General features: G+C 38.9%; 1 protein-coding gene across 2 annotated transcripts in view; it reads right to left on the bottom strand.

The window, feature by feature from the left end:
- PRMT9 (protein arginine methyltransferase 9) overlaps positions 1-17,539 on the bottom strand; it is a 31,351-nt gene extending 13,812 nt beyond the window's left edge. Inside the window, exons 1-9 of one of the 2 annotated variants that reach the window (XR_004526741.2) lie at positions 17,192-17,539; positions 14,604-14,752; positions 12,299-12,535; positions 11,610-11,777; positions 9,196-9,298; positions 7,500-7,606; positions 5,802-5,994; positions 4,927-5,110; positions 1,669-2,386 (exon numbers count right to left, since the gene is read on the bottom strand). Coding sequence is in view for 1 of the 2 variants with exons in the window: in XM_019926554.2 (XP_019782113.1) it covers positions 1,669-2,386; positions 4,927-5,110; positions 5,802-5,994; positions 7,500-7,606; positions 9,196-9,298; positions 11,610-11,777; positions 12,299-12,535; positions 14,604-14,752; positions 17,192-17,380 (2,048 nt within the window). In the remaining variant the exon portion in view is untranslated. The remainder of the gene's footprint in view (positions 1-1,668; positions 2,387-4,926; positions 5,111-5,801; positions 5,995-7,499; positions 7,607-9,195; positions 9,299-11,609; positions 11,778-12,298; positions 12,536-14,603; positions 14,753-17,191) is intronic. The other variant, XM_019926554.2, reaches the window with a different exon arrangement.
- Between the last annotated feature and the right edge of the window lie 4,560 nt (positions 17,540-22,099).

Here is a 22,099-nt window from a genome sequence, read left to right as displayed (position 1 = left end):
TGACATATACATACAATGGAAGATTATTCCACCTGAAAAAGGAAGGAAATTCAGACATATACTACAACATGGATGAACCTGAAGGACATTATGCTAAGTGAAGTAAGAGTCTCACACACACACACACACACAAAACCAACAAATACTGCATGATTCCAGTCATATGAGGTACAGGAGTCAAACTCATAGCAGCAGAGAGTAGAATGGTGGTTGCCCGGGCCTGGGGTGGGGTGGGGTGGGGGGGTGGGGGTGGGATGAAGAGTTATTGTTTAATGGGTATAAAGTTTCAGTTTTACAAGATGAAAAGAGTTCCGAGGATGGCTGGGGAAACGACTGCCCCACACTACAAAAATATTTAATACCACTGAACTATCCACTTCAAGTCGGTTAAGACGAAAAATTTTATGTGCATTTTACCACAATAAAAAAAATTAGAAAAAGAATTAAATCAAAACTAAAAGTAAATAAACCATTAGGTAAATTGTACACCTTTCCAAGGTGATTCTACCAAATAAGTCAAACCTCATCTGTGTCAGAAATTCGTAGGGCTGAAATGCCTTCAAAGGCATCTAATCCAGTATCCCTCATTTTATAGATGAGGGAAACTGAGGACAAGAGATATTAAATGACTTAAAAAAATTTTTACTACTTCAGGAATTCACAGACAAATCTGAGACTAGATTCAAACACACCCTTCCAGCTCCTTGTTCTATACTCTACCTAAAATACATCTATTTAAAATTTTAAGAGTGTATGTTTCTATTTATATATGTCAGACCTCTATATCCCCATAATTTGTGATATGTACAAGATTGTTTTAAAGACTAGAAAATGGCAGTGATTTTTACTAGTTACCTCATAAGAAAAGGTAAGTGTGGTTAACAAAAGAAAACGCACATAAAACCTAAAATATAATTAACTATATAAGCAAATTTTTTTTCCTGAACAATTTGCCTTTTGCTATTGCAGTTTGGTCTGCATTTCCACCACTGCTCCTGTACTACAAAACCAGCCCTGTTCATATACCACAAAATTTAAAACTATAAATTCATTCTACTTAAACTTGGGCCCCCAAATAGTCAATATTGCCATCTTTTCAGATATGAGCAGCACAACTGAAGAACCTGGAAGCTTAGGCAGATTTGCTTTCAATTTTAAATACTAGGGTCAAGTTTGTCGCCAGTAACCTAAACTGAAGGACAAATTCCTTAGGGACAGAACTGTACTATAGAGATTTTAGGACCTAAAAGGACTAGGACTTGTTCCCAAGCAGCAGTCTGCTCTCCCAATACACCATCAGATGCATACTATATGTTTCTCATCAGTTTTTCTTATAAAGATGAAATTTGATTTTTCCTTATTTATCCTTGAATGTCTTATCTGTTCTTACAGAGCTCTAATTAATTCCCTATATTATACATAGGCAGTCCAATCCCAACGCAGGCTCTCTTCACACCTGCAGGGCAGAGGATCCTTTAAAGAAAAAAAAAAAATTCAGTAATGACATGCACAGAAAGAGAAAGACAAGAAGTCACAGGTCCTGAAAAGCAATGCTTGAGGAACACACGATGATCACGACTCATTTGTGCAGTGACACCATTAAAGAACTAAAGGAACTTACATGAAGTCTAAGCTCAAATAAACCAAAGGTTGTATTTTGTGTTTTACCTGGATATTGCCGCTTTTTCCATTATTTCCTGCTGAAGGAGCCCAGATGGCTCAATGACATCCAGTATAATTATACTCCACAACTTGTCTGATTTTGGCCTTTGCAACACAGCGGATTCATCTTCCACATGTCTCAACCAAAACTCAAGTGTTTCTTTAGGAAAGTGATTGGCTTCAGATATGAGGTCCAGAGTCATACGATGCTGGTCTTTCTCCACAGAACTGTAAGGTTTAACCTGCCCGAGTGTGCCAGCAATTATAGGCAGAATAGAGAAGCCCTCAGACACATCTAACACATACAAAGGTTCAGGGACGCTCTGTTCAGAATTATTCTGTCCACTTTCACAGCTCATCTCGTTACTCGGACACTGGGTATCCATGGCCTGACCCCGTTTCTCCAGAGTCAGTGAAGACAACACTTTCTTCATTGCCATTTTAAAGCCTTCATGGTATGGGATGTTATTAAGCAAAGCAATTTCTGTGGATTCCAAAACACAAGTCTGCTCCACAGCATCTGGTTTACTGGTCTGAAGACTGGCCAGGGCACTACAGAGCTCAGCCTCATTTCCTAAAGGCAGCAGGTCTTTATTCTTGGTAAAACTTTTCCCAACATCCATTGCATGCTCCGAATTGAAGACACTGATACTCTGGATTCTTAGGTAACAATCTTGACAAGACACTTCCATCATCACCTCGTCCCCAGGCTTTATCCAGTAGTCTTCATGAAACAGGAAGAAAGAAAAAAAGTTGTAGTTGATGAATACGAGTGTTTATAAGTCTGAGGATCACACAAACACCTCTGTCCTCCTGTCATTTTTTAAACCATGACAGGAAGGATCGCATCTATTGATTTAAAAGAATTAAGTGAATTAATCTATTCATTTCCAAAAAACCCAAAAAACCAAACTAGGAAAATCCCTCCAGCTTTATATAGGGAAAAACTGAGGTTAGAAGATCCAATTGACTTACAGCATAATAGATTCAAGAGATCATTATTGGACCTTAACTATCAGTATTATAGTGCTTTTACTGTAATCACTAGATACCATCAATGTCCCCAGATTGGAGGGTGGGGGAAGGACTTCAGGGGACTCTCAGTCTTTGGTAATGAAGCCAACAATAACAAAGATAGATGAAACTCAGGGATCAGCACCAAACCTCACTTTAGCTTAAAGGGACATTCTTTTCTCTAAGAGAAATTTCCCAAAGAACAAGGCAGCATTCAGTAGCACTTTGTCAGTAATATCTCTTAACTGTAAGTACTTAGATATTCTTGCATGTTTAGGAATTTGAAAATATAAGGAAGGACTAAGTCCTACAATAAAGACTGTATCATGCTCTTATCCATGAGCTTTCACACGTGGTAAAACTTTAAAGTGTAAATGTATAATTGCAATTCCTTCTCATTAGCCACAGAGCCAGTTGGAAATACAAGTTGCTATTCTTGTGTTTACACATTTAAAATATCCTTTCCCAAAGAAGGACTTTTTAAAAAAATACCATCTAAGTTACTGAAAGAGAGTTAGAATAAACAAAATTTTCAAGTAAGTGCTCTTTATTGAGTGCCAGTCACTATGGTAGGCATTTTATACCTAGTATGTCTAGTAATTCCTACAACAATCCTGCAACATAGGCAGCATCTTCTCTTTTTTTTTTTTTTGGCCACGCCGCACAGCTTGCAAGATCTTAGTTCCCCAACCAGGGACTGAACCCAGGCCCTAGGCAGTGAAAGCACAGAGTCCTAACCACTGGACCAACAAAGAATTCCCAGCATCATTCCCATTTTTATACATCACATAACAAAAGCTCTAAGAAATAACCAGCAAGGCCTGCCAGGAAGTCAGTAAGTAGCCGAGACCCAATTTCAAATCTACCTGACTGAAAGAAAAAGACAAATACTGTATGCTAACACATATATATGGAATTTAAGAAAAAAAAATGTCATGAAAAACCTAGGGGTAAGACAGGAATAAAGACACAGATCTACTGGAGAACGGATTTGAGGATATGGGGAGGGGGAAGGGTGAGCTGTGACAAGGCGAGAGAGAGTCATGGACATATATGCACTAACAAATGTAAGGTAGATAGCTAGTGGGAAGCAGCCGCATAGCACAGGGATATTGGCTCAGTGCTTTGTGACCGCCTGGAGGGGTGGGATAGGGAGGGTGGGAGGGAGGGGGACGCAAGAGGGAAGAGATATGGGAACATATGTATATGTATAACTGATTCACTTTGTTATAAAGCAGAAACTAACACACTATTGTAAAGCAATTATACCCCAATAAAGATGTTAAAAAAAAAAAAGAAATCTACCTGACTGACTCCAAAACCCATACTGGCCACAATACTATATTGATTCCATGACTTAATGACCTTGCCAAATTAGATCCCTGATTAAGAGACTACACAGAAGTAAATAGAGACTATATAGAAGTAAATATTTATTACCTTCCAGTTTTAAAAAGGTAGAATTTTGCTATGTAATACAACTGCTGTAAACTATATTGAAACCCATAAAATTGCTAGTAAAAAATTTCTATACAAAAAATATCTTTAATATAGGACATCCCTAAGTAAGTCCATGGATTCATGAACTCTAAACTGCAAAATTCTGTACTTCTATGAGTGTGCATATTTCTAGGACCTGGGGCTCCACAGATGCTATCAGATTCTGTAAGTGGTAAGAACTCCTGCACTAAAAGCAGTATTTTTCTACTGTGTTCCCTAAAAAATGGACTAGCATTTCTCTTATTTACTGATAACTAGAGTAATCAGAGCTGAAGAAATGATTTAATGATAGATATTTTTGAGTGGTATGCAGCAGAGTTGTGTTTTAGTCTTTTTTTTTAATATTGGAATATAGTTGATTAACAAAGCTGTGTTAGTTTCAGGTTTACAGCAGACAGATTCATTTATGCATATACATGTATTTAGCTCTTTTTCAAATTCTTTTCCCATTTAGGTTATTACAGAGTATTGAGCAGAGTTCCCTGTGCTATACAGTAGGTCCTTGTTGGTTATCTATTTTAAATACAGCAGTGTGTACATGTCAATTTTAGTCTCTCTTCTTAACCACATATATTAATTATTTAAAACTACTTTTAAAAAAGAAAAAGAAAATTCTGAAAGATTTAACCAATCTCCCTTGACTAGAAACTTCATATTCATAGTGAATTTTCTGACACTGACTCAAATGCTTAGAGGGTTAAAACAAAAAGTTTTAAAAAACAACAACAACAAAAATTAGACAAGATATACCTGCAAGGTCATGTACAGGGTAGACAGCCTGTTCCCAGCATGTTTCCTCACTAGGACTTGTGGATAAACTGTGTTCATCATCAAGCTGGAGTACAAACCAAACCACAATGGCATCGAGTATGCCTTCTTTAATAACAGGGATACCAATTTTATCAGGTTTTTTAGTTGCAAGACTTTTTAATTCCTGAAAAAATGTTAAAGGAATAAGAGGATTTTAACAGTCATTATATACTTGCCCCAATATCATATCAATTCCCATTTCTGTAAGTTCTCAGTCCTGCCCAGCGCCCTTAGGGGATCGGTATCTTGGCACACCTACAATCATTTAAGGCATGCTGGATGGGAAGCTCTGATATATGGTATATGGTAGTGAGTACCATACAGTTATTACAGACAATGAGGCAGACACCTATTACTGATGTAGAAAGAAGTCCATGACATAGTGTTGAATGAAGGTAGCGAGTGGCAAAGCAATAGAGATTATTTTGTTTTAAAAAAGTGTTTGGGGCTTCCCTGGTGGCACAGTGGTTGAGAGTCCGCCTGCCGATGCAGGGGACACGGGTTCGTGCCCCGGTCCGGGAAGATTCCACATGTTGCGGAGCAATTAAGTCCCTGCACCACAACTACTGAGCCTGCGCTCTAGAGCCCGCGAGCCACAACTACTGAAGCCCGTGCACCTGGAGCCCATGCTCTGCAACAAGAGAAGCCACCACAATGAGAAGCCCTCACACCGCAAGGAAGAGTAGCCCCCGCTTGCCACAAATAGAGAAAGCCCGCGCACAGCAACGAAAACCCAACACAGCCAAAAATAAAACTAAGTAAATAAATAAATTTATATATATTAAAAAAAACAGTAATTGAACTTTCATTTTTACCTGAAGATTGTTGAAATCTACTGTCATAATTTCAAAGCACTCTGTCAAAGCCAAATATCCTCCAGGAACTCGACTTATCTTTTCGGTTGTATAAGGTTCAATTGTTTCTTCAGCATCTACAGAAGAATACGCTGGACTCTGAAATTTCACACTGGTTGGCAAACAGATCCCAGCAATGTCCTTAATACCCACCCTGGTAAGAGGGGGAATAAGAGAGGAAAAGGAGAAAGACAGGTTTGGTTTTTTGTTTTTTTAAGAATCAAGTAACACCATCTAATACTGAATCCAGCAAAAATAAATATAAAAATGCAATAAAGCTTCATAGACAAAGGTTTCTTAAACGCAGTTATAAACACAATCACTAACTATAAAGGAAAACAAATGATAAATAAGTGTACCTTAAAATTAAGAACTCTGCTCATCAAAAGATACCCAGGAAGAAAGTAAAAAGGCAAGCCACTGAGTAGGAAAAGAGATTTGTAATACATTACTCAACAAAGGGCAAATATCCAAAATATATTTTTAAATTCCCACAATAAAAGAAACACAAAAATAGGCAAAAGACTTAGACACTGTACAAAAGAACATATCCAAATGACCAATAAGCATATGAAAATTTAGTCACCAGGGAAATGAAGTTAAAGCCATACTACACAACCACCAGAATGGGGAAAGTAAGTGTTGTAAGAATAGTTTCACGCACTATTGGTAGGAATAGAAAATTAACAAGACCACTCTGGAAGACTTTCGTAGTTCCTGCTCAAGATGAACATGACTATTCTAGATTCACTCTTAATATGGGAACCTCAGAGTGTCTGACATTTGCACTTTTAGGAACACAACCAACAGAAATTCATACATACCACCAACAAAAGAATGTTCAAGAATGTTTATAGCTGTGCTATTTATTTCCAATACTCCCAAAACTGGATATGACCTAAATGTCCATCACCAGCAAAACGGAGGAATGCACTGTGGTGTATTCATACAACAAGGATGAACAGTAGTTGCCTACTAGTGAGGCTTTGGGATGATTTTTATGTTCTTCAAATACTCATCAGTATTTCTTAAAATGTAAATATGTTACATTTAACACTATCAAGTTATCAGATGGAGGGCCTCCTTAAAAAGTTCCAAAAAACTATGGATCAATATTTTAGCAAAATAAAAAAATTCATTAATGTTCAAGAAAAACATGTAACCAAGAAACTTCTATAACTAAAAAAATTTTTCACCTGTATCACATGTGATAAATCTCAGAATCTCAAGGGTAGAAAGATCCTAAAATTTCATCCCACCCAACCAGAAAACATTATAATGTCAATAGTTATTAAGAAGAGAAAAATGGGAGAAATAAAATTATTTTCACATTGGAAATTTTTACTTCACTTTCTCTAAAATCAGTCTTAACTTAGTATTTTTCTCATGAATCTATCACACATTGAAAGGATACTAAGTTGTATCAAAATTAATTTTCCACTAGAAAACTGAAAGCTGATTTTAATCCTAGAGTTCTATTTTCGAAGGAAGTTTAAAAAAAGCAAAAAGAAAATTAAGACTGGAATAAACATCATGAATTTAAAGGTCAGAAAACTACACATTCTCATCTGAATAAATGTCCACTAAATAACCTCTGGAGTACAGTCTATGCCTTAAAATTACTATTTTTTAATATTTACTATTTAAATAATCACTTACCTATGATGTCTTCTTATCTCTGCACATTCTACTGCCATCCCAAATATAACAGCACTTGCCGGTATAACTTTCCCATATTTTTCACAATTACCATTTTCACCTTTGGTCTAAAAATATAACAATAAAAATTATATTCTGTTATATTTATGTCAAAATATGTGTGTATGATGGCAAGCTATGAAAATTTATCAGAAAAGAACTCGAAAAAATAATAATTAAGATAAGCAGGACTTCCCTGGTGGCACAGTGGTTAAGAATCTGCCTGCCAACGCAGAGAACACGGGTTCGAGCCCTGGTCCAGGAAGATCCCACATGCCACAGAGCAACTAAGCCTGTGTGCCACAACTACTGAGCCTGCACTCTAGAGCCCGTGAGCCACAACTACTGAGCCTATGTGCCACAACTACTGAAGCCCGTGTGCCTAGAGCCCATGCTCCACAACAAGAGAAGCCACCACGATGAGAAGCCTGTGCACTGCAACAAAGAGTAGCCCCCACTTGCTGCCACTAGAGAAAGCCTGCGTGCAGCAATAAAGACCCAATGTAGCCAAACATAAACAAATTAAAATAAATAACTTTTTTTTTTTTTTTTTTTTTTTTGCGGTACGTGGGCCTCTCACTGTTGTGGCCTCTCCCGTTGCATAGCACAGGCTCCGGACGCTCAGGCTCAGCGCCATGGCTCACGGGCCTAGCCGCTTTGCGGCATGTGGGATCTTCCCCGACCGGGGCACGAACCTGTGTCCCCTGCATCGGCAGGCGGACTCTCAACCACTGCGCCACCAGGGAAGCCCAAAATAAATAACTTTTAAAAAATAAAGTACTCATCATGGGAAAGGTAGAAGTTTATTAAAATAAAAAAAAAGATAAGCAGGTTAAGCGGTCTTTTTCCTTTAAAAAGTTTTTTATTTTCATTGCTATATGTATGTTTGTGTGTATACATATTTTTTTTTCTTTTTTTCCAGTACAAATAGGAAGGAAGGGAGGGAGGGAGGTGGGGAGCTAGAAATCTCTAAGTCTGCATACAACAAAAGACTATTCAGTATGACTTTAACTTAGAGGCCAAAATCACCATTACCTACTTGAAAAACAAACTGCTCTTCTTTCAACCTTTCATTAGCTATTTTAAATCCAAATCATTTTCTGTAAGTATTAAATTCTTATTAAATGTTAAAATTCTTTCATTCATAATACATATATATAAACCAAATCTACAATTTACTGGGCCACAGTAGAGGATTTCAATGCAAACTATAACTTGGCAATTATAAGAATCAGTCCTGTCCAAGCAGTAGCCTGGGTCCAACTGATACGTTAAAACCATACCATGCCAGTTATCACTATATTCCCTTTTGATAATCTGCCAAAAAATACAAGCAGTGAAGGCTGTGAGACTGAAAGTACTTCCCTTTCTCAACCCTGCTCAAGAATTCCAGAGTCAATCCCTTCATAACGTAATCTCAATTCCTAAGAATTCTGTCCTGGAGTGTTTTTTGCCTATATACACCATTTGGGCACACAAGTATACACTGCACTATGTTATTAAATGTTTTTTCACACTGATTTCTTTCCAACAGTACAGTATGCACCTCAAGAGTGGGATGTATCTCATACTGATTTGCAATTATGCTAGGGGCTCAATAAATTATCTACTGAATAATGAATTCTTAATCAGATGTAAGTGTTTTCATGCTGCTTACCTTTGGCTGCAAAAGTAAATGTTCCCATGCATGAATCAAACTCTCCACAATTCCTTCTCCAAATAAACCTGCATCGACAGTTTCTGTTACAACAAGGGACACTCTATAGAATGATTTTTTAAAAATATATGTAAGTAAAATATCATGCTATTTATATAAAAGATGTCAAAGCTGAGAGCAGAAAGGAAGCGTTTATTATAGAAACAGTTCATATGTAAAATTTTCTAATACATTTTGTGTTTAATATCTACCCTGGAATCTTGAGGAAGATTCAGGCTCCTCTGTCCTCCACCGGCAGCTCGCTGGTGGGGACAGTAGTGGGAGTCCACAACCTTCACTTGACCTCCTGCCTCTCGGATTATCCTTTCATTGCCTAAATCCTAAGAAGTGGTTCATACCCATTACCTTTTTACCAGTCCCCCTCCTTAACCCTGAGTAACTGGACTTCTATCCCCAACACTCTATAAAAATACTCTCTATCATCAGTGACTCCCCGACTTACCAAAATGAATACTCTTTCTCGGTTCTAATTTTCCTTGATCTGTAAATAACATTTAGTGCGGGTGAGGAGGCCTGCCCCTCAAAATCCTTCCTCTACTTCTGGTGTGTTTACCTCTACACACTGAGTGTCCCTCTCCTGTTACTTCTCTTGCTTTACCCACACCTGTGAGTTTTCACAAAAGCCTAATCCACAGAGCTCTGATCTTCTGTCCATTCTTTCTTTCTAGAAAATTTCACTCAAAGACACACCAAAAAAATGTCTCCCTTCTCTGAACCTCTTTACTACTTACTGCCAGTATCGTTCATTTGTGTAATTAGAAGGTAAAGATATTTTCATGAATATTCCTTATCTTCCTATCTAGACTGTAGGTGCCTTGAGGACAGACTTTGGTATGCCCTACAGTGCCTAAGCCCAGTATTATATATATTCACAAAATTTTCAATATTTATGATTGCAAATATTTAGAACATGGAAGGTATCTCAAATCATCTATTCCAAGATCTTCAAGTCTCTAGATTTGCTCAAGGTCAAAATAAATTATTATTAATTATTATTACTGAACCGTATCTCTTAATTCAAAGCCAATAGATCCTTCTACAACACCATCTGTGACAAAAATGTAGATTGAATTAACATAACTTTGATTCATGCTCTGGACTGAATTGTGTACCACCAAAATTCACGCTGAAGCCCTAACTCCCAGCGTGACTATACTTGGAGATAGGATCCTTACGAGGTAATTAAGGTTCAGTGAGGTCATAAAGGTGAAGTTCTAATCTGATAGGGCATGTGTCCTTATAAAAGTGGAGGAGACAGCAGTGATCCCTCTCTCCTCACATGCACAGAGGACAGGCCATGTAAGGACGCACAGGAAGTCCATCTGCAAAGCTAGGAGGAGAGCTCCCATCAGAAACCAAATTTGCCAGCACCCATGATCATGGACTTCTAGCCTCCAGAGCTGTGAGAAAATAAACGTCTGTAGTTTAAGCTACCTGGTCCGGTATTTTGTTAACAGCAGTCTGAGCAGACTAAGACAATTGAGGACACTGTTTATTTCTATAAAATGGTGTAATATCTGCCTCAACAATCTAACAGGACTTCTTTCATGAGAACATATGTAGAGACCATTGAAAAGCATAACTATTATGTAAATATAAATATTATCATACATATATGGCAAAAGACTTTTAAAAATCATAGTCTCAATGATGACAGGGCATAAAAAAGCCCTGTTTCAATGTAAACTGAATTTAAGTAAGATGAAAAGATAGACTACCCAGAAGAGGTAGTAGAGCAAGTGCTACTCAGAGAAAACTCTGTATCTAAAATGATAGTTTACTGGACCAGATGATTTTTAAATCCCCTCTAGCTCTAAAATTCCATCCCCTTGTGAGATGGATCAAGGTGAAATAACATACTAAAAAGCTAAGACTTATGAGATAATATTCAAAGCATTTGAAGGGCCCAAGCCAAAATACATTGACAGCTGACGCTTCCAAAGCCAAAGGCTATCCTTCATATTAGCCAGGGATATTAACACCAAATGTGATTAAGCCCATCAAGCTTCATCTACCCACGCGTTATTTTTAAGTACAATTTTTAAATAGTTATTGACCACACAGAAGGACAACTAGAACACTGAAATTAACAAAGGTCAAGTAACTTGCTAAAGCTTAAGTTTATGTATTAAATCCCTTGCCACAAATTTTTCTCAAGATCTTTAAATCTTTTTTACCAAGAAAATGATCTTACTATGAAATCAATCTTAGGCTAAACTATCCTATATCTGCATCTTTACAATATAAGGGTTTTAGCATTTTTGTTTGGACTAGAAGCTAGAAGTGTGAATATCTTAATTTTTTTTAAAAAAATAGTGGATTATAAAAACTAAAATTAGTTCATATTATAATACCTTTCAGGAATGTGTTTTGGAATTTCTATGTCAAGCGACTTCATATGTAAGAGTTTGATCCCTGCTTCCATCTCGTTTGCTGCCACTACATCACAGGCAAGTTCATACATGGTCTTGGATAACTCACAGGCATACACCAAGTGCGCTCCAGCTTTTTTAGCAAACATGCTACAAGAGGAAAAAGTGTTCCATCAGGAAAAAATAATCTACTGTAATCTTTCAAATTTTAGTGGAATTATAATGCTTAAACATGAGGTTTTCCTTTTATTTTTTAACACAACCATTATTTGTTCTGCATTTTAAGAAATGAACTAATATTCTTGTCAAGCAATAAATCACACAATAAATCATGACATTCACCTTATTAAAACACAACTGGCATGCAGGATGCTAACAGACTTTAAACAACCAGATTCAACCAGAATGTTAATGTAAAAAGTACTCTTAAAATTCATTATTTAAAATTTCAATGATGACCCCCAATTTTTCTTGGTGGTTATGTCAAGTTCTTAATTAAGTAAAAGTTATAGTGAAAAATATAATAATAATAGTTCCATGAATAATCATAACGAGATTATGAGAAATAAACTCTACTTTTAAATTCTGCTGTTAAAGTTTCCATATTTGGTACAATCCTTAATTTACATTAGTATATAGGTATACATAATTAAAACACAATTCCAACAAACCTTAGTATTCCAGTTCCTGCTCCAATGTCCAAAACGCTTCCGGAGCCCAAACGAACCGCCTTTTGGATCGCTGCGTTATAAATCATATTCCTCCTGGTGTCATTAAGCATGAGAAAGTGCCAGCGCTCCACCAACCAGTTTGCAACACGATAAAAATTCTCCTTTGCATCACTGAAATCCGGGTTTAGCTTCACTGCTTTACGAAAATACCCGGCTGCTTCATCTCTGAAGCCCATTCTAGAGTAAAACATAACAGACAAGATATTCAACTATATACTATCAATTACAGTGCCTTTGTTCGTGCCGCTTATCTGGCCTGAGAACCCCTCACCAGCACCTCAGATCCTACCCAACCCAAGCGCCATCTCCTTGGGAAGCCTTCTGTTAGGACTGCGATTCTCATTCACTTCTTTCCTTTCTGAATCGCTTTTATATTTATGCATTCCAGGACATTAACAACTGACTGACTATGAATTACTACTTTACTATGGTATAGTAGAGGCTCTCCTAGCCATCCTCCATTTAAACAACTTTCTAGAACACCAGTGGTTTCTAAAAACCACTCCCTCTGTAAAAGATATTAACGCCTATGGCTAAGAGGTGCCTCTTCGCTGTACCTGCATACCTTTTCCCTCAGCAATTGAGTTGAATGGTCATCAAGAGTCAGTTGTAGAGCAGGAATAAAGATGCAGACATAGAGAATGGACTTGAGGACACGGGGAGGGGGCAGGGTAAGCTGGGACGAAGTGAGAGAGTAGCATCGACATATATACACTACCGAATGTAAAATAGATAGCTAGTGGGAAGCAGCAGCATAGCACAGGGAGATCAGCTCGGTGCTTTGTGACCACCTAGAGGGGTGGGATAGGGAGGGTGGGAGGGAGATGCAAGAGGGAGGGGATATGGGGACATCTGTATGCATATGGCTGATTCACTTTGATGTACAACAGAAACTAACACAGTACTGTGAAGCAATTATACTCCAATAAAGAGCTATTAAAAAATAATAATAAAATAATTAAGACACAACAATGTAATGCACAGCACAGGGAATATAGTTAATTAATATTTTATATTAACTTTATGTTGAGCATATTCTATAAAAATGCAGAATCACTATGTTGTATACCCGAAAGTAATATAATATTGTAAGTCAACTATATTTCAGTAAAAAATAAGTAAATAAATAAATAAGTCTAAATTAAAAAAAAAAAGTCAGTTGTATTCGCTGCCAGACCAGTTTACACCAGTCGCACTTGTTATTATTATATATTTTAATTAAATACAAAAGAAACCAAATAAATATGACTGCAAAAACAGAGGCATTGTGTCTAAGGAAAAAAGTTAAAGGTGAGTCACCCAAAAAACTACTACTAAATTAGATGTGAGCAAATCAATAATAAAAGACAGGGGGAGAAAACTATCAAACCATCCGGAACAGTATTTCTTAAACTATCTATGATAAAGAACTCCCTTTCCTTTTAAAATATCTAAGTATCTGTAGACCAACATACTTGTACTGCACATGATTAGTTAGTGTGCAACTCCCACACCAGATTTCAGCGGCAGAGTGGTCCATGCTCTCTTCAACAAGGGAGTTCCCTGACCACATGCTTGGATTTACAGCAATGTCAAACTGCTACATAGATTTCTAACTGTTTACTCACAGTTTTTATACTTCTCTGTCATTGACTGGTAATCTGTGGATCACACCAGTGTGTGGTCCACACACTGAAGAGAACTAAGCTAGTAGAACCCTTTTACACTCATACTTCTTCACAAGCACCTCTAAGCATTCTGCCAGTTTTAAAGATTGAATTGGACTATTCATTTTGGGTATGGTTTAAGCAAAAAAGACATTCTGGAACCCAAACAGGGAACGGCACTCTTACAAAAGGAAACAGCAAATTTCCAGGAAGCTCCAGAGGACAGATTTACAACAAATTCCCTGGCAAGGGACCACAGTGACTTCTCTGCCATCCTGTGAATGAGGGCTATGTCCTCTCCAACAAGGTGTGGATCTCAGCCCAGTGAGAGGAACTCTTCCACGGATGCTCGATCTCAGCCCCAGGGGCACTGGCTATTACGTAGTATAACATATAATATTATTACATATTATATCTGCTATTCCTATATTCTTTTCAGTTCTCTTCTTACTAGCCAACCCTTCATTACTCTGATCCCCTGTTATAATTAATAATTGTTTATATTAAACTTCCCATGTTCGAACTAGTGTACAACAATTTATCCGATCTGGACTGATGCAGAATAATCCTTAACTAGTAATACTGAAACCACTACCTACCTGAAGAGATGCTCCCCCATACTATTGCAAATCACTTCATCATCAGGAAACAGTTCCAAGGCTTGCTCATAGCAACCAAGTAGGTCTTGTGTTCGACTGAGTGCATCAAGTTCTTCAGCCCATCTGAAGAGCGTATACTGAAAAGTTTCCTTTACAAAAGAGAAAACAGTAAATTAGTCAGTAACATAAATGATGAAAGAGGGAATTCCCTGGCAGTCTAGTGGTTAGGACTCTGAGCTTTCACTGCTGAGGGCATGGTTCAATCCCTGGTCGGAGAACTAAGATCCCGCAAGCCGCATGGCACGGCCATTAAAAAAAAAAAAAAAAAAAGATGAAAGAATATTCAACACTGGTTGAAGATTCCACAGAAAATAAAACTTAGTTATAACTGAAAATCACCATAAGTTTAATTTAGCTGTAATAGGCCCTGTTGCTAAATAAATACATAAATGCATAAATTTTACCACCTACATGGCAGTAACATGCAGAATTAAGACAGCTTGACCACTCTGCAAAATCTGTCCGTACTTGGCTGCCATATCATATTCTCCACCAACCTCTTTTTTGTGGGCTCCTATGTTTCAGCGGTACTTCCTTGACCGGCTTCTCTCTTCTCACGCATCCCCAGTGCATTAACTATCACCTATGTGTTAATGGATGCTACATCTGCATCTCCAATTGAGACCCTCTCTCCTGAACCTCAGACCCATAGTTACCACTCCCTATTGGTCATCTCAACCAGGGACCCTCAGTCATCTCAAATTCAGCTCAACCCAAATATTTCCTGATCGGTGTGCAAATATCAAAGAACAACATAACATAAATCCTGTTCCTATCCTCAGAGAGGCCTCATAGAGAGAAATATAACATACGATTTTGAAAAAATTCAAAATGTTCTAAACTGAACCCATCGTATTCTCTCACACAGGATAGAAGGTTAAGGTACCGCCCAACCTCAGACTAAGAAGTCACCTTAGAACGCCACCTTAACTCCAGTACAATTAATTTGAAACCCAGCCAATTCTCTCTCATTATAGTTAAATCTGTCACCTCCTCTCCCCCACACTGTTACAACGTGGTCCTTGTAACCACTTGCTGGACTACAGGAAGAGTCTTCCCACTGTCACCCTAGCTCTAATTACACCTCCACCAAACATTCTCCACACTGCAACCCAGTGCAAAGACAGAAGGCTGTAGTCAGGAACACATTTTATATCATCTTCACATATTTTATACAGAAGAGTGTATATCTGAAACTGAATTTTGATAAATTTTACTAGAGAGTCAAGGAAAGGAAGAAGACTCTAGGATGTGAGGGGAAAAAACACAGATTATATTAAATGGATCAGGGAATTTACAGCTAAGCAACTTGGTATGGCTGAGGTGTAAGGATGGGGAGAAGAAGGAAATAAGACTAAAGAGATACGTCTTTCGCAGAGGACCCTGCAAAGAAATATGGGACTCTGTTCTGCAGGAAACAGAGCTAGTTACTTAACCCTACTGAACACCAGGCAAAGAAATACAAACTTTAGATAATACTTTTAATACACACTAAATATAAAAAAAGATATTTTCCCTGTTTTACGAAAGAGGAAACTAACGAACAAAGAATTGAGGAAAAAGCACTTGGATTGATCCATTATTCTACTTCTGCCTACCTAAAAGAGCAAACTGTATCTCAGCATAACACGTTCTCCTCCCTGAGGCCAGCTGATCCTGAAATTTAAATGTCTATATGCTACTGACATCTACTGGGTAGAAGTCAGGGATGCTGCTAAACATTCTACCATGCACAAGACAGCTTTCCACAACAAAGATTCCATCCAAAATATGAGTAGTACTGAGGTTGAGAAACCCTGGGTGAAATAAAGCAAAGTAGCTTCAGGCTGAAAGTTGAATGCAAAATTAAGTTAAATCACTTTTTGAAATTTAGATTCTGAAATAACTTGGAAAAAAATGTACAGCATTTCAACAGAATAACTGACAAATGATCCAATAACTGAAACTTAAAGAATGCATCATCGAATGATTACTTTAGGCTAATCCCAAACTTAATTCAACATTCGTTCCACGTAACAGTAGAGACAAGTGCAAAGGGCCTGGGGCAGGGACTTGCTAGAATCAGATATAGGAGGTGGCAGATCACCTGAGGCCTCATGCAATATAACCTTCGGAATTTTGAATGAAATGGAAGTTCTGAAATAGAGAAATGACATCATCTGGCTTTTATTATGAAAAGCTCATACTGGCTGTGTTGCGGTAGGCTGCAGGAGAAAGCCTAGTTTCGAGCCTGAGCCTATTGCAAAAGTCAGAAGGAGATGACTGAAGCCTGAATCAGGGCAGTAAAAAAGAAGGTGGTAAGAAGGGATACGATTCTGGATATATATTTCGATGGTGCAGCAGACAATATTTTCTGATACGCTGGTTGTGGTTACGAACAAAAGAAGAGTCAAGGGTGAACAGTAAACATTAATAACCACCACCAATCACTTATAGTACCCCCCTCCAATTTATTTATGTATTCATTTATTTATACGAGAAGAACACAGGATCTGCCTGCAAGCGAGAGAAACAAGGGCCCTCCTCACCTTCACATCGTCTTTCAGCTCCGGCGCCAGGCTGAGCACGAGGAGGTAGTGGGCATAGGCGGTGCCGAAGTCCTGGGCGCCCAGGCAGTGCTCTGCGCTCTGCAAGGACCGCGACACCAGCTCGTCCCGCCCGGCTGCCCTGGCGCCCCTTCCGGCGCCTCGGCGGGGCCTGGGCCGCAAGTTCGGCATGGCAGAGTCACCGGCCGAAATCTGCACCTGTATCTCCAAAGAGAAGATGCTTTGGTGAACGGAAAGCGCAAACTGTCTAGGTGTTCGCACTTCCACGTGACTAACCAGAGCCCGAGAACCGGAACAGGAAACCTATTCCCCTACGACTGCAAGAGCTCCCACCTCTGCCAGGCAGAAACCCCTCCCCTCCCCAAGGGGCGTGTCCTACGCCGCCGACGCACGCTTCGCGAACGGCAGTGCGTCCGACGTGGGCACGTCGTGGCCCGCCCCCTCTCGTGGGAGGGGAGGTGCGGGGTGGCCATTGCGCTTGCGCGTAGAGGATCGTTCCTGACTTTCTACTATGCTGGCGTCTCTCACATCTCTCCGGCTGGAATCGGAGCTTTCTGTTCCTTTCTCCTGGCCTTTAGGAGTGTGTGACTTCAGCTACGAGACTTCCTTCGGCAGACTCAGTTACCGCGAGGGACGTGGGTGTGTATGAGGAGAGACGGTCAGGCAATTGTGGTGATGCTTAAGGCCTTTGGGTCGTGATGCACCAAATCTCAAAGTGGCGAAGAGTGGAAGGACCCCGGAGATAGCAAAAGCACCCTAAATGGAGTAGAGGAAATGCTTTCACTGGCATTTTAAAAATCATCCTCACAGAACTCGGTGAGGTGGACCTTTGGGTCATACTCATCTTACAGACCGAGAGGGACATCCTGAGAAGTTACTTGCCCAAGATCACAGAACAGTTCGTAGCATAGGCACAGCTCAAACCCGAGTCACTGGCTCCCTGTTCAGTTTTCTTTCAAACGAGCTTAGGGTTTATCTCACTGTTCGGTGTATCACCACTGTATAGTGGTTACATTTTAAAAGTTTTTTTGCATTCAAGTGTGGACCCTAAGGGGTAGATTGAGAACTTTTAAATGGAGGGGGTGGTGCATAGGAATTACGGCTGAAAAAAGTCTCTTTTGCCCCTGGTTTCATACATGCTGATGGTGAGTATTTTACTTAAGAAACAAAATAATAGAGCAATTTTCCGTATCAAACTGACAAACTTTGGGGTCTCCTTCACTCTCAAAAGTTCATCATTTATATGCCTTTTTGCCTTCTCTTTTGACCTGATTATCTGAACCACCCTTCCTCTGAGCACACATGTAAATCCTAATCAATTCTTCAAAGTCCAGATCACTAGATTGTGACCTGCTGCCCTAGTCAGAAAGTTCCTCGAAGGCAGGATCTGTTCTTAACCATTTTTTAACTTTGCACCTAGCAGAGTCTGGCTCAAAGTAAGTACTCATATTTTTAAATTTTAGTGGAAACTACATCCCCCAACTCCCAGGTTTTGCACGTAGACTTTCCCAACCATTTAAGGTCCTTATTTCTTTCTCAACCTCAATTGCTGCTTTACTAAATTTAAGATTGAATTGTATTTATTTCACTATGTAGAGGGAAGTCATCAGTAACTGATCTATAATAAGAATAGAAGAGAGTTTTGAGCCAAACTGAGAAGTATAGCCTGACAAACAGCCTCTTGGGTAGCTCTGAGGAACTGTTCCAAGGAAACATGGTTTCAGCACAGTTTTATATCTTGTCGGAACAAAGAATATCAAACGCGAGAGAGGTACATTCTTTCAAGGTTTCAAAAAAGACAGCATCACGTACACAGCGAGTCAGTATGGCATTGTGCCTGGGAAGGGAGCTTTGTCATCTAAGGAGTACTAGCATTAACCATTGACGTCCCAGGAAGAGGAAGACATTTATCTCTGTCTTAAAAATGGACATATTACTTCTGGACAAGGCACCCTTTTCTTTAATGGTTAAAGCAAATGTACAATGTATGTTTAATAGGCCACAAAACAGGCTGTTCTGGTTAGCATAAAGTTTAAGTTAAATCACGTGTAAGCAAGAATGTGTTCGCCATACCTCAGTATATGAAAACTTCTTCCTTCATCACCTCACACAACTGAAATACTAAGGACTTAGAGAGTCCCAGTGCGATGTGGTAGAACGTGAAAAGACTTAAAAAAAAAAAAATACATGCATTCTAGTCCAAGCTTGGTCCTTTCTGGCCCATTTAAGAACATTTCCTTAAGAGTCATTATTTGTAAGAAGGCCTAACAAAGCTACCTTTCCTACTTTGGACACAAGATTGATATGACCATCAAATGAGATACTATATACAAAAGCATTTTATATATAATATATACATATGTAATGCTATGTGTTATTACTATTATCTAGAGTCATTTAAAACTTAGCTGGATTATTAAAAATTAAGTCACTAACACCTTTAAGCATTTGATCAGAACCCTATGCAACTCATATCCTTTAAGAGTCAGATGTAATTGGCTGGAATCTCTTTCCAGAAAGCAGAGGGAGACCTCCCAATCATTCTCTCCAGAGATTTTGGTTTGGAGAAATCACTTTAGACTTCATCATTCAATCACCTCTTTGAGTCCCTGCTCTGAGTTATGCAATACTTCATTTTACAGATTATCTTGAACTCCAGGGTCTGCTTTCCCATTCCACAGGGCAAGGTTTCTTTTGTCTTGTTTTGCCTTGTTTTGTTTTTTGGTCTGTTTGGTTTGTGAGATAACCAAACTACCTAAAGCATTTAGACTGCATGAAACTGAAAGTGGACATATTATTACCAAGTCAACATAGGCTGAGATGGAGGGAAAACTTGACAGGAAGTGGAGAAAGGGCAGAGAAGAAATAAAAGAAGCCAACTTGGGTTGTTTCATCATCTACAGTATCAACCTGTGGGCAGTGACTACTGCTAAAAAAGTGCAAGGGATGCTTCCTGTCCCTTGTGAAATACTTCAGATAACTTTGTGAGCTACTAGGCCTCACTAAGTTACATTGCAATTATCCTAGATAGAGAAATCACAGGTTCTCTGCATTCCTGTGTAGTTTATCTGTAACTCAGGACACTCTCTACATAGGGAAAGTCACTTAGAAAAAATGGAACTGACACAAATAACATGGAACATTTGCTCACCGTAAGAAACTGAGACAGAAAACATTTTAAAAACTATTTTCTTATTACCTCATTCCTAACTAAGACTTGGAATTATTCAAGATCATGTATATTTATTGAAAGTAACTATTTATTGCAATTACCTTTCACTTTTGAAAGAACCCTATATTTGATCACGAAGAACCGTGAAGCATGATGCAAAACCAATGCAGAATACACATTTTACTTCTTGATCCTTAGTCAAAGCTTTCTTTGAAAATATTGAAAGCATCGTTCTTTTGTTCACAATAGCCTTCCCCCTCCCCAACCCAAACTGTTACCTTTAACGACTGTTAAGAGTCTATTTGATTCCTTCATTTATATGCTCTTTTTTCACCCTCTTTTAGGGTCCTAAGAAAAACCTCACTGATGGAGAAAACCACTGCTGACTCAGAGGTAGGTTTAATTGTGGTTGTCTTTCACCATGTTCTGGGCAGCTTGTCAACAAACCACACACGTCAAACAAGGAAGCAAAACCAACGGAAGGGCTCTCAATCAGCTTTCCAGTGTGCAAAAACTGAAGGTTAATGGGGGGAAAAGGCTCACAGGAAGTTCATTAACAAGGGATGAACAGACACAAGGTATCTTGGGTTTATACATTCTGTGGAGAGTCATATCTTTTTGTGTGATCTTGGTTGTTTTATTTTATGGTTTGGAGTCTTGTTCTCAACTTTGTTCATTTTAGGATCATTTGGGGAGTGTTTTTTTTGTTTTTTTTTTGCGGTACGCGGGCCTCTCACTGTTGTGGCCTCTCCCGTTGCGGAGCACAGGCTCCGGACGCGCAGGCTCAGCGGCCATGGCTCACGGGCCCAGCCACTCCGCGGCATGTGGAATCCTCCCGGACCCGGATTACGAACCCGCGTCCCCTGCATCGGCAGGCGGACTCGCCACCACTGCGCCACCAGGGAAACCCTGGGGAGCTTTAAAACAATATCCTCAACTGGGCCTCATTTCCAAATTGCTGATTTAATTGGCATGGGGTGGAGTCTGGGAATGAGTATTTTTAAAGAGCTCCTTGGTGAGTCTAATGTGCATGCGAGGGGTGCCGGGTATGGGGCAGTCTTCTATAGGGGTTGTTAGGGTATTTGAAGTATTTAGGGTATGCAGTATAGGCATAAAGGCAATGTAGGGAGTAGAGATACAATTAATGACTTAAACAAGCATTATGAAGAGTCAACTAAAACTAAATTCTTGTGAGTTGAAGTGATTGTTATATGATGAAGAATAGAATGTTCATCATACTGAATTACTTGTTGGAGAGAAAATTCTATAATTTAATCAACAGAACACTACAGCCATAGGCCAACTGCTTGGGTATTAAAATGTGCACTAATGCATTCTCACTGCTAAATAATCCCAGTTTCTTCAATGTTTTCAAAGCTTTTACTATAATTGGGAATTTTGTTGTTGTTGTTTTACATAGCCCTTTCTAACTGTCCCATGTACATTTCAAAATCTAGAACTCAAAGTTAGATATAAAACTAACAATGAATGGCCAGACCAATGCTGAGTTCAAACTCTGAGTGTATGGGGGCCTATAATAATGTGACAGTAAAGTTCAGAGACACTGAGAGAGAAAATCCATGTATGGAGTGCCGTTCTACACCAGGCACCATGCTTGGTTCTGGAGAACCTGCCTGAATCTCCTGCTGGAAATGCCAGCCAAAGTGGTGGTGCCAGGGATGGATTCCAAGTAATCTGAATAGAGCATGTCCTAACAA

Source organism: Tursiops truncatus, chromosome 5 (genome assembly GCF_011762595.2).
Source record: "Tursiops truncatus isolate mTurTru1 chromosome 5, mTurTru1.mat.Y, whole genome shotgun sequence".
NCBI lineage: Eukaryota > Metazoa > Chordata > Mammalia > Artiodactyla > Delphinidae > Tursiops > Tursiops truncatus.
This window is presented reverse-complemented; position numbering and strand designations above follow the sequence as displayed.